The sequence below is a fragment of the Salvia hispanica genome, chromosome 3, assembly GCF_029641045.1.
Source record: "Salvia hispanica isolate PSC_SH4W2 chromosome 3, Shi_PSC_v1, whole genome shotgun sequence".
Lineage (NCBI taxonomy): Eukaryota > Viridiplantae > Streptophyta > Magnoliopsida > Lamiales > Lamiaceae > Salvia > Salvia hispanica.
Window position 1 is genome coordinate 18,064,719 of NC_142694.1, and position 17,923 is coordinate 18,082,641.

Sequence of the window (17,923 nt, forward strand, 5' to 3'; positions counted from 1 at the left end):
CTTCTGGGGGTCTCTCTGAACAATGATCTCCCTTGGTTCAGCGCCTCCTTCTTGCTGTTTCTGACTCTGTTTCCCTTCTTTGGCTTGCATAGGCGCTTCCTCATCAGCTCCCAACGTTGGCCCTTCGTAACCCCGCTCAGATCTCAAAGTGATTTGACTAATATTTGCCCGGTCTGGCGGTTTGACGGTAGCAGGAAGTTTACCTTCATTCCCTCGCATCTCGTTCAAAGATACTGCGATCTGGGAAAGTTGTTTTGCCATCATGTCCATGGCGGCTTTTTGCTCTGACTGAGCATCCTGTAACTTGTGCACCATGTCATTGTTGGAATGTAGGTTACCTTGCATGAACTGCTGTGAATTTACCAAATCATGGACCATGTCATCCAAACTCCGTTGTGGTCTGAAGTTGAATTGACCAAAATTTTGTCCTTGACCTTGGTTCTGTAGAAAATTTCCTTGATGATTGTTGTATTGGTTACTCGACCCTTGATTGTTGTAATGGCCACCAGACCCTTGATTCCCTTGATGGTTCTGTTGGGAATTCTGAAAATTGCCTTGGTTATTCCTTTGGTGAGGTGGCACATAGGAGTTTCCTGGGTTGTTTTGATTTTTGTTTCCCCAATTAGCTTGATCCTACTAGGGATGTGACAGTACAAGTGTAGTGTGTGTGCAGTGTTGCGATATTCAAATAAGGCAGGTTCCCCAGATCCAGCAAGTCCACTAGATCACTCGGTCTAGGAACTCGTAGGTTGTGCGGAATCCCGGTCGTCGGATACACAAGTACTTCCCCACTTCAAAAACCCTCAACCACTTTACTAAACCTAGTATAGGGAAGTAGGGATCGATCCCACAGAGAAGGATGCGTAAGACTCGTAATCAAGGATTTGGGAGTATTTTTGGTGTTGGCTGCTGCCACGCATTTTCTTGGGTTGAGGAAAATTAAAATTAACTTGACTTGGGAATATTAGAAAGAAACTTAACCTAACAGCTAGACCTAGGAGATAATTCTACGGTGGGACCACATCTAAGAAAAAGCAGAGTACGACTGGAAAGTGGCAGAATAACTAACTCTCGTACTAACTGACAGTGACATCGTCTTCTACAACCAAATTCGCATAAAACTTCTTGAGAAAACACATAAGCAAATCAAAAACAGGGCTACTAACTTGAAATCAAATCTATGCATAAATAACGAAGAACTTAACAGATCTGCATACCTAGACGAAGTGAAATAGAAAACAAAGGAAATAAAACAAGTCTATCAACTACTGTTTCTTTCACACGCCAAAACCAACTTCAGACGCTAAATCCACTCCGGATCCAAGCGTCCGACACGGACTCCAACAGAAGAAATTCTCCATCACGTCAGATTTACAAATTTAAGCTCCGAACACTCAATCAACCACAGATCTGTCACCAAATTCCACATCAAACACCTCAATAACGAAATAAGCAGAGATCGACATAGCAATTTAAGAATTACGCTAACAGCAGAGAGATCTAAGCAAAATAACTTGAAATTAAACAGCTAAACTCAGATCCATGAGCGATAAGCAGTTAAACATCATCAACATCAAAGTCGACTCCCAAAAGTGAAGTTCGACGGTGGAAACTAGCAAAAACAGCTGAAATTAAAACAATTGTATCTTCACCCTCACTAGGACGGTGTTACCAAACTCGAGATCTTTAGAAAGTACCCCCCCCTATCACGATTATCCCCAGAATTTTTCCCAAGTGTGTGTGTAAATATATGAGCTAAGAAGAGTAAAAACTATCTCTTGCGCTGCATGCTCCTCTCTATTTATAGGCGTTTTAGTGGGTCCAGCGAGGAATTGATAATGACTTTGTTGCCCTCAGCTGTAGACTCCCTTTATCACGCCAATTTCCTCGTAATTCCTGCTCATTTCGTTCCATTCTCCTGCTAGACCATCTCCTCCATAACTTCCTCGATCTAGCCATTTTCTTCACACACCTGGCTTAGTAAACGTGTTAGACCCAGCAAATTATAACATTACTTTGCACATACCGATGCATGAAATTAGCCTTATCAATGGACCTCAAATGATATTTTCAAAGTTTACGTACTTAAAATGATACTTGACAAAGTTCGTGAACCAAAAAAGATGTTCCCTCAATAATTTAATTAAGAGTGAACTTCAAAAATGGTCCCTGGACTATGGCTTTATCTCAAAAATAGTCCCTGGACTTTAAAAATATCATCAGTAGTCCCTGGACCAAGGGTTAATATAAAAAACGATCCTTTTGCACTATTTCGAGACGAAAATGCCCCTTTGAGGGGTTTTGGGGGGTTTGGGCAATTTGGTCATTTTACACTTTTAACATTTTAAATCTAATATTATTTCAGTTATGTACTAAATCTGATATTATTTCAAAATTATCATTCTTCTTCCCTTTTATCATGCTTCACTTTGTTTCTTTATTTTAATATTAGATTTAATTTATAAAATTAAATTTTAAATTTTGATTTTGAAATATAAATAAATTTTTTAAATTAAAACTATTAATTCATGGACACTATAAATATTGATTAAAACTATTAATATTTGTTATTGAATATAATATTCAGTAAAATTGAAGGAGTACAGAAAAATAATATTAATCATGATAGAAAAATAAGAACTATTCTATTTAGCCTTTGTTCGGTTGTTATAATTGCTTGTGATTGAATATTATGAAGTTGACTAAAAAAATTTATATAGGAGTATTTTTGTTGAAATTTTCTAGTCATTTTGATTGTTTTCAAATTAATAAACGAAAATTATATTAGTCTTACATTAGATGCATATTTATTTCAAAATAAATCGTGTTATATGATCTATTTATGATTAAATCTATTAAATACTGATTAAAACTAAGACGTTGTCATATCTTATTGATTAAATATTAGACATTATCAAATATTGATTATGACTATTAATTTTTATAATTAAAAAAATTTATTGATATTTAAAAATTGAAATTTAAAATTTAATTTGGAAAAATAAATCTAAAATTGAAATAAAGAAACAAAGTGAAGGATGACAAAAGGGAAGAAGAATGATAATTTTGAAATAATATCAGATTTAGTACATAACTGAAATAATAACAGATTTAAAATGTTATAAGTGTAAAAAGACCAAATTGCCCAAACCCCCCAAAACCCCTCAAAAGAGCATTTTCGTCTTGAAACAGTGCAAAAGGACCGTTTTTGATATTAACCCTTAGTACAGGGACTACTGGTGATATTTTTAAAGTCCAGGAACCATATTCGAGATAAACCCAAAGTTCACTCTTTAATTAACTCAAACGCAAACTTATATAGAATGGTATTTCTATAACCCAAACCAAAAACTTAAAGATAATTGGCAAAAACTATTGAGATTAATATAGTTTGAACTTTGAACTATGTATACCATCAATTTATTGTGTAGTGTTAACATGGTTTGCAAATTTATTTCTATAACCCAAACCAAAAACTTAAAGGTACATATTAATTCATTTGAAATGTTTTCTACATAGGATGTTAACATTGTTTGCAAATTTCTCATGAGAAAATGAGGGATATGAAAAGATGGAATTTTTTTTCTTTCATCAATACAATAACCATAAAAATATTACGAAGTAGAGTGAAAAAATCTGAATAAAAGGGCCGTGTAGCTAAACTGAGCTCAGCATTTGTGTTTGCTGTTACAGCAGCGTATTAGATACTCCAAAATAGACTAAAAAACTTCGTTCCTTTGTATTTTACTTTGTTTGCAATTCACTGGACTGAGATTATCAATGCAAAACTCGTAACCAGTCGGTTACATATTTAAAAATAGGTTAATCACTGCTAAGGTATGTTTGATTTGGTTGTCAACATTTAGGAGTGTTTTGGTTGCTATAGATTAAATTCATTCAAAACTCATAATCCATTCGCTAATCTTATGTGTACAATCGTAAGATTAAGTATATGCAGATGCCATGATATACCTAATTGAACAACATGCAGATGTCATGATATACCTAATTGAACAATATTGATATGTTTCAATCTTATCTAATTCATCTTAACACATCTTCTCTAATATTTTACTATCTCTTTATTACTCTTCATATTTTTTATTTATCTCGTACTTACATTATTCTCCACTTAATTCAATAAATATTGTTTCCTTAATTAAATCCTTGCAAAAAGAAGTTGATCATTCCATGCGGGACATCGACAATATATTGATTATAAAAAATACTAGAGTAAATGTCATAATTGGTCCTGAACATATGACCATTTTACGTTTTTGGTCCTAAACATTATCTTTTGGATTTTTTGGTCCTGAACATATGGAAATTTGATCACTTTGGTCCTAGACTAACTGTTCTGTTAAAAATTAACGATTAACGGGTTTAATCTCGATTTTGACCAAATTAAATTTTTAATTTTGATTTTTTACTCTTTAATTAATTCCTAATTATTTTTATAAATATTCTTTTAAAATTAGAATTTCAACCTAACGCGCTCTTGAATCTTCTTCTCTTCCTCAAATACAAAAACCCCAACCTCCAAATTCAACCAAAAAACCGACCAAAAAGCAAAAAATCTGATTCAATGGCGACGATCTACAGCTGGAGAGAGTGCGGCACCAATCTGAACCTCCAGCCGTCCGATCTCTTCGCACTGGACTTCTACTTAATTCGAGGCCGGCAACAAGAAAACCCTGTCCTTCGCCGCCGTGGATCCGTCCAAATAACGATTCGAGAAGGAGGACAAGATCCGCCCTTTCTCGAGACGGTCAATTACTGGGGGATCCTGAAGAAGCGCATGAAGATCAAGTGCAATAGCTGCGGGAAGCTCGTCAGCTACGTCTACGACGACGGCCTGCCGTTGATGAACGGCACCGGGCAGTTCGGATTCGGGCTGAGCCAGGCTATTCCGAGAAACCCTAGTTATCGATTTCTGTGTAAATGTTTACCTTTTTTTTCTTCTTTTTAATTCTAGTTTTAAAAGAATATCTATAAAAATAATTAGGGAATTAATTAGGGAGTAAAAAATCAGAATTAAAAGTTTAATTTGGCCAAAATCGGGTTTAAACCCGTTGACCGTAAGTTTTTAACGGAACAGTTAGTCCAGGACCAAAATGATCAAATTTCCATATTTTCAGGACCAAAAAATCCAAAAGACAATGTTTAGGACAAAAACATAAAATGATCATATGTTCAGGACCAATTTTGGCCTTTACTCAAAATACTACTAATAAAGTAAAGAGTAAAGATCAATTTTGGTCCTAAACATATGATCGATATACGAATTTGGTCCAAATCATTCACTTTTTGAAAAATGGGTCCATAACAAATGAAATTTGTGTCGATCCGGTTCTTTTAATGGTTCCGTTAATTTAGCAAAATTTAGAGCCGATTAGGCTTAATCTCGGATTATTAGTCATCTAATTAATGCAAACGTTCAGGACGTATTTGATATTGATAATGAATATGTTGTACTAGTTTGACGGTATTTTGTTCTATTTTTCTACTTCATCTTTGATGACATTGTAGTCCATAATGCTATATGGATGTTTCAAGTCTAGTTTCAAAACCTTGATATGCATTTAAACGTTGTCGGAATTCAAGAATATAGATTCAGGGGCTTACATTCAAGAATCAAAATTCAAAATTCAAAAGCCTAAATTCAAAATGGAAATTCAATTGCTTCGTCGGAAATGGCGACTGAGGTTGACGGTGACGGCTTTGTCTCGTCGATGGGCTGCCATTGTTGCCAGAACTCCTGCAGCAGTGCGATCTCTTCATATCCGACAAGTCCGACGGGTTTTTGACCAAGTTGCGGAAAAAGAAAATTAGGTTCTTGGTGGTGTGGGGAAGAAGAAATGAAAGAGAGGGAGAATAAAAAAATGATTTTGATTCAGGTTTTTATTTAAGGGTTTTCTATTGTACAAATATTTGAGAAAATTTTAAAAAAATTAAAATTAGCTACAGTAATAAAAAATGGCTAATCTAGTCAACAAAACACTAATTAACGTCAACAAAACACTAATTAATGGTTGACCGTCGGAAATTGACGGAACCGTCAAATAATGACTGGATCGACACGAATTTCATTTGTTATGGACCCGTTTTTCTAAAAGTGAATGTTTTGGACCAAATTTGTATATCAGCCATACGTTTGGATCAAAATTGACCTTTACTTTAAAGTAAATATTATCTTTTTAAATTGAGTGAATTATTGTTAAGGAATAATACACAGATCTTAAAATAAAAAAACAGACATACTAATTTCAAATCATATGGATGTAGTACTAATTTCAAATCATATGGATGTAGTATATAAAATGATAGTAGTATTAGAGAAAATTTTCTTGAAATGCAACAGAATTAATGGAATGGGTCAAAATTCATAAAACGGTTGAATAAGTCAGTAAATAAATATTTTTAACATATAAATAGATAAAAAAAAAAAATCCAAAAACGGAAGTAGCCAGAGATGTACAGAGCAAAGCGTCTCTACCAAATCGTCGCTCTCTTCACCACCACACATTGTCAGCGGCGGCTGAGTCACTCCTCGGCCGCATCGAGAGTCGGTTATGAACGTAAGAGGAAGAAATGGATGCCGCAGGAACTCACGGGAGGTGTGGTGGAGCTCACGTGCAAATCATCTGCGCCTAGCGTCGTCTGCAATGTCTATTTGGTTGGAACTCATCACTGTTCTCCGGTAATTTACTGTTTTTTTTTTTAATCGTATTATGTTGATCAACCAATAGCAACATTGCAGCGAAAAAAATTAGTATAAATTTTATCATAAATTATAAATTAATATTGTCACATATTTTAAAAAAATGTAACTGGAAAAAAGTGAAATAGAATGTGAAGCTGAATTCAAATTTTCTTCTATTCCAGGAATGTGCGAAAGTAGCCCAAGCTGCTGTGCGATTCTTCAAGCCAGAGGCAGTTTCTTAATTAGCTATATATATTTTGTAATATAGCTATGTTGTTATGATTATGATTATGCATCTAGTGCAGGTTGTTTTCTTGGAGTTGTGCTCTTTTCGCAAATCTATTTTGATGGGTCAGATTAGGAAGGTATTGTCTGTGAAGAGTTATATATATAGTCACTCCACAAAAGATGTTTCTAATTTTGCGTTGCAGGCCCCAACCATTCGAGAAATGGTGGATATGTGGAGGAACAATATGACAGCTTCGTTTATTCTTTACGAGTGGTACATTTGCAAGCTGGTATATATGGTTCAATATTAATTTTAACTAATTTAGTATATGTGGAGGAACAACTTTAATTTTTGGCATGTCCCTTAATTTTCCTAGGTTCAAGATGAATCATGGGATGGTATATGGGGTGGAGAGTTTTACTATGCAAATGAGGAAGCAATGAAATATGGAGCCAAGGTTATACTTGGTGATCGACCAATTCCGGTGTGAGCTTTTACTATCTCTTTACCAAAATCCACATTTTCACTCAGAAATTATTCTACATAGTGTTTTAAAATCTTTTTGGTAGGTTACATACATGAGATATATGGGCAAGGCGTCTCTTTTAGATTTGATCACTTTTGAGACCACAAATTTGCCAATTTATCACGACAAGAAGGCATGCTTATTTACCTTATACTAAACTCCTACAATATATTATAATCTACTTGTGTGTGTGCTTGAAAAGTGGAGTATTGGGTTATGTAGTTGCGTGGAAAGGTTCATGCTGGCACAGTGGATCGATTGAAAGAGGAGATAGCCAAGGAGGATCCTATCTGGGCCCAGACTTTTATCAATGAGCGCGATCAGTTTGTGTTGTCAATTAGTAACCTTCTAATTCATCTTCACCAATTGTGCTTAATTTCGTACATTTTTCGTATATAGGTACATGTCAGCAAAGATACTAGAAGTCGCAGCCCAATATGAGTCTGTGGTTGTGGTCGTCGGGTCGGCCCATGTACCAGGAATCAAAAACTACTGGAATCAGAAACACCCTATCGACGTAAGTTTTTTATTATCTCATTTCAAAAACTCTTATTATCGAATATAAGAATGTGAATGTTTCAGGTTAAACAACTTCTTAGCATTCCAAATCAACCAATAACGGTGGTCAGTATAGTTTCTTTTACTATAGCAATATTAGGCATAATTTTGAGGATCATATGCACCAGTTACAAAAGGTACATTGTGTTTTCGAACCGTCTTAATTTCAATTGAGAGTCAATTAATGCTTTAATTAGTTGTTTTCCACTACTCATAATCAGGCGCAAGCTAAGGCTCAGCAAGATTTAAGATGTTACATGTCGAGCGAGCCGCTCCTTAATCTGCATCATCGAAGAATGAAGGTGGCTGGTAGAGTATGTTGTTAATAAAGACATTTTACTTTGTGTTTGAGCAAAGAATGTGATGGTGTAAAAAATTATTGTAATCGGAGCAATACTAGTTTCTTGAAGACGAAATAGTATTATACTCCCTCCGTTCCATAGTAACAGAGGCGTTTCGTTTTGAGCACTCATTTTGAAAAAATAATAATAAATAGTTAAAGTGGAAAAAGAGTAAAGTAAGAGAGAGAATATTGTAGATAAGACTCTTCACTACATTATTCTCTCTCTTATTTTACTCTTTCTCCACTTTAACTATTTATTATCATTTTTTCAAAACGAGAGCTCAAAACGAAACGCCTCTATTACTGTGGAACGGAGGGAGTATTATTCAAAATCTGCATTCCAAACAAATACATCCCCCTAGTGACCCTAAAGGAAATAAAATCAAAACTAGTAAATTAAGTATAAGTTTGGAAAAACAGTACGTAAATTGAATTTTTTTTTTTCCCTATAACCTGCAAATTTATTCCGCGGGTTTCGGGTATGCCCAAACCCTACCCAACATCCAACGGGTTTTGGGTACCCGAAACCCGAATTTATGGGTTCGGGTACGGGTTTGGATAGTTAATGTTAGGATTTTTCGGGTTTAGGGTACCCGAAATCCGTATTAGGGTAGCCGACTAATACCCGATTAAACCTGATTAATTATGTATTTGTGATAAATATTTTTATTTAGTATAGGGCCTATGGCCTGTAGGGTAAATCTAGAGTAAATTTATTTAATCAAATGTAGATTTATGCCAAATATTTCTTTATTTTAAATTAATTAGTGTCTATTGTCTAATGTCTATTATATACTCCCTTCGTTAATGGAGACATTTCTTTTTGGCACGGAAATTAAGAAAAATTGTGTTAGGTGAGTTAAGTAAAGGGAGAATAAAGTGAAAAATGAAAAATGTAGAGAGATGAAGAGAGAAAAAAGTAAGAGAGAGTAAAATAGGTGTTGAAAAATGTGTTGACTTTTACTAAAAAGGGAAATGACTCTATTACTATGGAACGTACTAAAATGACAAAATGACTCTATTACTATGGAACTGGGAGAGTACTATATATATATATATATATATAACTAATTTTAAGTGTATAACTAGAGAATAAATCTCAGCCACATGTTATCTTAATCCAATGACTAAAATAAGTAAATAACTTTAGTTAATAAAAATTGCATAGGGGTATTTTAGGAAATCAACTTTGTTCTCATATTTTCACATACACACACCATTCACGCTTGCACACACAAATACACACACTCTCCTTCTCTCACGACGGAGGTGGCGGAGCACACTTGCACCTCCTCTCCGGCGACACCCTCCTCCGGCCTGCCTGCCTCTAACGACTGCCTCCCTCTCTGTGGCCCCCTCTTCCGGTCTGCCTCTCGCGGAGTACGACTCACCTCCTCTCGCGGGCATCGGCAATATCTCTACACCTGTTCCCTCGTCGCCTCCTGCTCCCCAACTAATTTGTTGTAATCTCCATTGCACATACTCATGCTCAACAATCACCATCGCCAATTGAAGAATCTTCATCGCAAGAACTGATTTACTCCATCGTCAATTATCGATTTCAGAATCTGCAAATTCGTTATACTCACGCAGATTCTATAGATTTTTATCGCTAATGCTGAGATTTTTCCTATATCCATCACTCACGTTGATTTGTTGTGATCTCCCTAACCAATTATACAATCTACATAGCTCTGCTCATGTTCAACAATCTCCATCATCAATTGCAGATTCTTCATCGCAAGAACTGATTTCTCTATCGTCAACTGTCAATTTCACGATCTGCAAATTTGCTATTTCACACATGCCACATTTCTTCAATTGATCAAATGGACTCGGTATCAATTCTATAAGAAGCCTAACTCGAATCTTATTCATCTTCGTATGAAGTGAATATTTCTTATAGTGAAGTATAACGGTTCCTAGGTGTATGGCATATATCAATAACTAAGACATTATGAAGTGAATATTTCTTATAGTGAAGTATAATAGTTAGCTCGTATACTGAGACATTATGAAGTAAATATTTCTTATAGTGAAATAAATATTTCTTATAGTGAAGTACAATGGTGCATAAGTATATGGCTTAAACTGAGACCATTTGAAGTGAATATTTGTTATAGTGAAATAAACATTTCTTATGGTGAAGTGAATATTTGTTATAGTGAAGTGAATATTGTGATGTATATTGTGCATATAGTGAACTAGTATATGCCCACAGTGAAGTATATTGTGCATAGAGTGAACTAGTATATGCTTACAGTCAAGTAATTAAGCATATAGTGAACTAGTATATACTTACAGTGAAGTAATTAAGCATATAGTGAACTAGTATATGCTTTCAGTGATGTATATTGAGCATATAGTGATGTATAATGTGAATATAATGAGTTCCATATGTCGAGGTTCGTCCACCTTCTCTTCGCTATGATGGTGCAGCTCTGGCTTGTCGTCGTCTTATCATCGTCGATAGTTATGATTAATTTTGGTGTCAAGGTGAAAGAGTGGCCTGGAGTCTTCATTGTAGGTTTTATTACTAAAATGAAGTAATAAAATATTATAATTAAGTAAATGACTCTAATAATGAAGTAATAATACATTATAATGAAGTAACATCTTTAACTGATGTGTTGTTTGCACATTAAAATGAACTACATATTCTTTTTAATGAAGTAGTAAATTGATATAATGAAGCTAGTTGTGTCTTTAATTAAGCAACAACAGCAAGGCGCATTTGTCCAAGGTGGTGACTCGGCAGCAGAAACAAACACGGTGAGCAGAGGTAGCGCGAAGGAGATGAAGATGATGTAGCTTCGAGCGGACATAGGCAGCGGTGGAGTTAGAAAACTCCGAGCGCAAACCGACGGTGGCCATGGCGGCAAATCTGCAACAATGGCACTTCGACAGCGGCTCTAGTGAGGTGACGACGCTGAAGGGGTGCGACAGCCGTGAGAGTCTGGCGGCAGCACATGCCGCCTCACGCTGGCGACAACGTCTGTACCACGAAGATGAAGATGCTGAATCGGCGGATTTAGATGCTGAATCGATCGATGGAGATGCTGAATCGGCGGGTTTAAATGATGAATCGATCGATGGAGATGGTTATCTTTGATATCAGTTTAATCGATAGGAGATGATGGATGAAGATGAAGAATCATTGCCTTTTCAGAGAGGTTTTGAGAGAAGAAGAGGCGGGGAGGCGGAATGTGAATGAGTTGATTTTTGGTAATCTGTGAACTCTAATTTTTTACCCAATTATGAAATGACGTAAATACCCCCGTGTTTTGAAGTAAATTGTGTATGCAATGAACTGCGAAAAATAACCCTTAATTATCTAATCTAGCCCTTGATTTTCTTGATCTTGTGGCTACAATTTGTTCTCTAGTTATGTACTTATATATATAGAGTAGTGATATAGGGCAAATGCCCATTAAGTACATAACTAGAGAACAAATTATAGCCACAAGATCAAGAAAATCAAGGGCTAGATTAAATAAGCAAGGGTTATTTTTCGTAGTTCATTATATACACAATTTACTTCAGCGGGGGTATTTATTTTCATAATTAGGGTAAAAAATAAAAAATCCCAAAATTTTACTCTCCCGCTTTGGGTATTCCGCTGTAACCTACTTCTCTCTCAAAATTTCTATCTCAAAATTTCTCTCACAAAACCCTACGACCAACGACGAATCTTCATCTTGAGCACTCATCTCCGGCCATCTACGACTGAAATCAACGACATTTGTTCAACATTTGTACCATTAAGCATCTACATCGAATCCACATTTACAAAATGGTTGATACTCGAAAATCTTCAATGGAAAATTCTAGCCGCAATTTGCGTTCTGGCTGAAATTCTAGTGAAGGTAATACATATCTGAAGATTTTCAAAGTTCTTACTCTTAATTTATTTCATTAAGTTCATCTCATTCCTAACTTCGATTATGATTTTTGTCAAAATAGTACAAAAATCGACTCGCAAGCAGCCAACTATCAAACAAGCAACTCGGAACCTCGATGCAGATGCTGGAAACAAAATTCCAGATCCAGAAGGTAAAACCTAGGAATTAAATTTGGAAAATGAAGAAATAAATTATGATAATGAGGTAACAAAGTATTCCAAGTGAACTTTCTAAAATTGTAGATGATATGTTGTATATTGATATTGTGTTTCTTATTAATGTGTTTAGGATTTTTGGATTAAACTTAACTGTTGTGTTCTTAATCAAAATGAACTATATATTATTTTTAATGAAGTAGTAAATTGATAAGATGAAGTAATAAATTATGATAATGAAGTAATATAAATGATTTGTTTATACAGTAAGGTTTATTACCAAAATGAAGTAATAAATCATGATAATGAAGTAATAGTCTATAAATATGAAGTATATGTTTACTGCTTTGTATGAATTTAGGATTTAGAAATAAAATTAACTGCTGCATTGTTTGCATATTCAAATGAACTACATATTTTATATGATGAGGTAATGCAACTGATCTGTTTTCCTATTAACTATAATCTAGTTGTTATGAAGTATTGAATTCATATAATGAAGTATAAGTTATGATAATGAAGTATCATATTAAACTATCTATAATCATATTAAATGAGGTAACAGAGTATTCCAAGTGAACTATCTATAATTGTGGATGATATGTTGTAAATTAATTCTGTGTTTGTTATGTATAGGTAAAAATTCCTCTACAACTAGGAAAAAAACAAGTAGTTCTCCTCAAATCCCTACTACAAAAGGTAAAAAATGAATTGATATTTAATGTGTACTTAATGAATTAAAATAGTATTATTCCAAGTGAACTATCTATAATTGTGGATGATATGTTGTATATTAGTTGTTGTGAAGTATTGAATTCATATAATGAAGTAATAAGTTATACAGTAGGTTTTATTACTAAAATGAAGTAATAAAACATTACAATGAAGTAAATGACTCTAAAAATGAAGTATATGTTTACTGTTTTGTATGAGTTTAGGATTTAGAACTAAAATTAACTGCTGCATTGTTTGCATATTCAAATGAATTACATATTTTATGTGATGAGGTAATGCAACTGATCTGTTTTCCTATTAACTATAATCTAGTTGTTGTGAAGTATTGAATTCATATAATGAAGTAATAAGTTATGATAATGAAGTAATATAAAGTGAAAAATCATATTAAATGAGGTAACAGAGTATTCCAAGTGAACTATCTATAATTATATATGAAGTAGTAAATTGATATAATGAAGTTAGTTGTGTCTTATGTTTCACACACTTTATTCTAAGTGAACTATCTATAATTGTATATGATATGTTGTAAATTTATTATGTATTCTCATGTATAGGTGAAAATTCCTCTAGAAAGAAGATGAATTCAAGGATTTCTTTGGAAATCCTCTCAAATTACTTAGGCAAGTACTTCATTCATACACTTTATTACTTTATTCATGTTCCCTGTTACAGACTTTAATGAAGTAATAGAACATTATAATGAAGTAACAGACTCTAACTATGAACTACCTATTTACTGTATTGAAGTAATATAAATGCTATGTTTATACGATAGGGTTTATTACTAAAATGAAGTAATATAACATTATAATGAAGTATCAGACTCTAAAAATGAAGTAATATAACATTATAATGAAGTATCAGACTCTAAAAATGAAGTAATATAAAGTGAAAATCATAATAAATGAGGTAACATAGTATTCCAAGTGAATTATCTATAACTGTGGATGATATGTTGTATATTAATTCCGTGTTTGTTATGTATAGATAAAAATTCCTCTGCAACTAGCAAGAATGCAAGTAGTTCTGAAATCCCTGCTACCAAAAGTAAAAAATGAAATTAAAGCATAGATGCATGAAGTATTGAATCCATATGATTAAGTAAGATCTTGATCATTATCTAATTTTTAATGTGTTGTGTACTTTTTATATAGCCAAAGGTTCATCTGTAGAGAAATTGGATGCAGCTAAAGGCCTCAAAAATTCTGTTCTGGATGGTAAAAAGTGAAGTCTAAGCTATTTTTGTTTTGAAATAATAAATTGACATGGTGTAGTTAACTAGTACTATTAATTGTATTTATTAATGATGATGCTGATGCAGGGGACAAGAAATTGAAGGCTATAGAGGAAACCATTACGCCTATTGAGAAGCTTCAAGGTTAAATTCCAAAACTTCCATTATGGTTTTATTTAATACAACATGTAATTTAATTCATTGACTAAAATAGTCCACTTTTTTCAGAAATGATGAATCTGAAGCAAGCATGTGGTGGTAATGACTTTAATGATGAAAGGAGGACAAAAAATAAGCATGATAAGCTGCCAAATACAGAGAACCAAGGTTCGTTTTAAAATAAATTTCAGTTGTAATGAATTAAATAAGTTAACTGATGAACTAAATAATTTTACTTGCATATGTTAGGCACAAAGAGAATCAGGGAAACAGAAGGTGCTTTACCTGATGGGGTACAGACAGATAAGGATAAGGAGAAGCGAAGAAAGAAGATTGTTAACAAAGTTGCAGAATCGGCAAATATAGAAAGGAATGATGCCAAAAAAGGAAAAGAGAAAGGTAAAAAGTTTGCTCGTAATGATGCTAAAGAAGATGCAAGTAGACCTTCTGTCCAGAGAGTCCTATGTCTTAAGAGAGGACCTAGGAAATTTGTTGAAGCGATTGAATTGCTTAATGGTGATCAAAGAGATGCTGTAGAAGATATGGGGTTTGGAAGTCTTTTGCACTTCAACTTGAACTATATCCCAGCGAAGCTCGCATTTGAGATTCTTGATCATTTTGATCAAGATACATGCTGTGTAGTATACCAACATGGTATACTACATATTGGGCATGATGATGTGCGGGCTACCTTGGGGTTGCCAAATGGTAGTTTGAGGTTAGAGCATAATGGACGTCAAAAGACCAACAAGTTCATAAATGAGATTGCAGAATCTGGAGGTCAAAAGAGGTCTACAATGGGTGCAGATATGCTTATAGAAGAGATGTTAAGTGATGTCCATGGAGGGGAGAAGTTCAGGGAGATATTCCTGATTTTGGTTGATACAATCTTGATCAACCCTAAGGGGGATGGATACTTGCGCACGCAAATTGAAGGGGTAATCCATGACATTGATAATGTCAAGGAATACAACTGGTGTGGCTATGTCATTGATAGCTTACTCAAGGCCTATAATACATGGGCTCAAAACAAGGACACACCATTCACTGGCCCAATTTCATTTCTGGTGGTAAGTTTTAAATTCAAAAATTTATTCACCTTGAATAAATATGTTTTAAATATGAACTTTACTAATGATAGCTTTCATTTTGTAGCCATGTTATATTGATAGGATTGTGCTTCGATCGAGGCTTGTTACCCGAACATTCCCAACCATTAAGGGCTGGACAAGCACGTTAATCCACCAACGCCCGAAAATGGAGCTTGAGCCCGGGCCATTCGGCAGAGACATTAAGGAGCCAATCTTTGATCCCCGAACAAGCTACCTGTCTGGAGAGGTTGTCAAGGTCAATATTGCGTCCTCCTCTGGGGCAAAGCCCAAAGATATCTCTAAGACAACCAAACGTAGAACTACAGTTATCACACTTATGGGAAAGGCTGCTGATGTCCTTGGGGAACTGATGAAGGAGTTGAAAGATGGTGCAGATGAGCTAAAGAATGATGGGTGCTCTAAAGTTGCAGCCAAATGCACAATGAAGATGATGGGGTTGAATAAGACGGAGCCGGAAGAAGATGCCAATGATGTCCAGTCCATGTCTCAAGCAATGGAAGAAGATGACCTCAACAATCCTGAGTTTATTGAGGCTGTATAAAAAGTAATGAGGGTGGTTGAACAAAGAAAGAAATGGCAAACAGAAGGGCCATCGTTTGATCTAGGATTAGAGTTTCATGAAAGAAACGTAAGTTGATGATGGGTTGCGTCGTAATGTTGTGCTTGGAGTTTTGTGTTATTGGGATATAATTTATGAAACACATTAGTATGGAATGTATTTGGGATGAACTAAACCTTTTTGTTGTATTATATGGTTTTTGTAACTAACTGACTTTCTCCATAATGAGGTTTTAAAATGAAGAGTGCCTGTTCATTGGGTTTTGTTTGTATTCCTGTTTATTATATACATGTTGATACTACACCAACAAGGGACATAAATCCCGGAAGCTACATCTTTGAGGCTGTGCAATTCATGCCTGTCCAAGATTTGGACAAGGTAAGAAGCTGTTCTTGGCTCTTAATGATTCTGCATGAAGTAATATTTAGTTGTGATGAAGTAAACATCTCATTGAATGAACTATGTAATTATATAATACTACTGGCAGAATATTCCACCATCAATCTTCAATGTTGATGCTGGACTTAGGGGAAACTTAGAAGCTATTCTAGTGACAGAGGTAATATTACAATAGCTAGAAGTATGCCTCCTATATGATGAAGTAAATTGTCCTTGAAATGAATCATTTTTTGAATTGACGTATTTCAACTATCAGGATTTTAATACACCGTGTGTAGTTCAACATGGAGCACATATGTGATCGTATACAGATGATGAGCTAAAAGATGATGGAGCAAAGGTATAAATTTATTATGGATGAAGTAAAAATTTCACTAAATGAACTATTTAATTATATAATTATTCATTCTGGATGAAGTAATATATAGTTGTGATGAAGTAAACATCTTAATGAATGAACTATCTGATTATATAATACTAATGGCAGAATATTCCACCATCAATCTTCAATCTTGATGCTGGACTTAGAGGAAACTTAGAAGCTAATCTAGTGGCAGATGTAATACTACAATAGTTAGAAGTATGCCTCCTATATGATGAAGTAAATTATCCTTGAATGAATCATTTTTTGAATGGACGTATTGCAACTACCAGGATTATAATACGTCGTGTGTAGTTCAATATGGAGCAAATATGAGATCGCATACAGATAATGAGCCAAAAGATGGAGCAAAGGTATAAAGGATATACAGTCAAATTAAGATGGAGCAAAGGTATAAAGGATATACAGTTCAACATGGAAATATAGTCAGTTATTGATGCTTACAAGGATATAGACATTGATGATGATATCATGGATAGTGGTCCTCTAGTTGGTAAGCTGGTGGGGACTGAGATCATTGTTTACAATGCTAACAAGGTAATCCTGTGCAAATTAAGAATCTAATAATATATAATCTGAAGTTTATCTTGTGGTTAATATATAATGTGTTACAAGTGATTTATTTATTGCAAACAATAGATCAAAACTTTGAAGGGTCGAATGGAGGTACGTACTAGAGCAGAGAAAACTGTTTCTCATGCATTGCGATCTCCATTCGCTGACATACCAGTTAAGATTACAAACAAGCTCAGTAAAGATGAGAAATAATCATATAACTGGATTCTTGTAACACATGAAAGAGATGGGTATGATTTCTAATATTGTTTTCTAATAGTATATCACACCATTAACATATCCAACAATAGAATGTGAAATTCTAACATGTATTACACAATGTGCAGATTTGTACTTGTTTATGACGAC

At 34.4% G+C, this 17,923-nt stretch overlaps 1 protein-coding gene across 2 annotated transcripts; it reads left to right on the forward strand.

Annotated features, from left to right (window-relative positions):
- Positions 1-6,454: 6,454 nt before the first annotated feature.
- On the forward strand, positions 6,455-8,499 carry LOC148930303 (uncharacterized). 2 transcript variants are annotated; one of them, XM_089069480.1, is made up of 10 exons: positions 6,455-6,700; positions 6,886-6,933; positions 7,009-7,068; positions 7,135-7,221; positions 7,309-7,416; positions 7,502-7,591; positions 7,681-7,787; positions 7,858-7,975; positions 8,041-8,153; positions 8,238-8,499. In XM_089069480.1, the coding sequence occupies exons 1-10, from the start codon at positions 6,473-6,475 to the stop codon at positions 8,263-8,265; spliced, it is 987 nt and encodes a 328-aa protein (XP_088925606.1). In that variant the 5' UTR covers positions 6,455-6,472; the 3' UTR covers positions 8,266-8,499. The 2 variants fall into 2 exon arrangements, with proteins under 2 accessions (XP_088925606.1, XP_088925607.1); XM_089069481.1 differs by having other exon boundaries at positions 7,681-7,781; positions 8,238-8,497.
- The last annotated feature ends 9,424 nt before the right edge of the window (positions 8,500-17,923 follow it).

What these genes read in the sequence shown, in the direction of transcription:
- LOC148930303 (XM_089069480.1), top strand. Translation starts at nt 6,473, where the DNA reads ATGTACAGAGCAAAGCGTCTCTACCAAATCGTCGCTCTCTTCACCACC. An exon ending in CAATTTATCACGACAAGAAG is followed by an intron (nt 7,592 to 7,680) that starts GCATGCTTATTT and finishes TGGGTTATGTAG; the next exon opens with TTGCGTGGAAAGGTTCATGC. An exon ending in ATCAGAAACACCCTATCGAC is followed by an intron (nt 7,976 to 8,040) that starts GTAAGTTTTTTA and finishes TGAATGTTTCAG; the next exon opens with GTTAAACAACTTCTTAGCAT.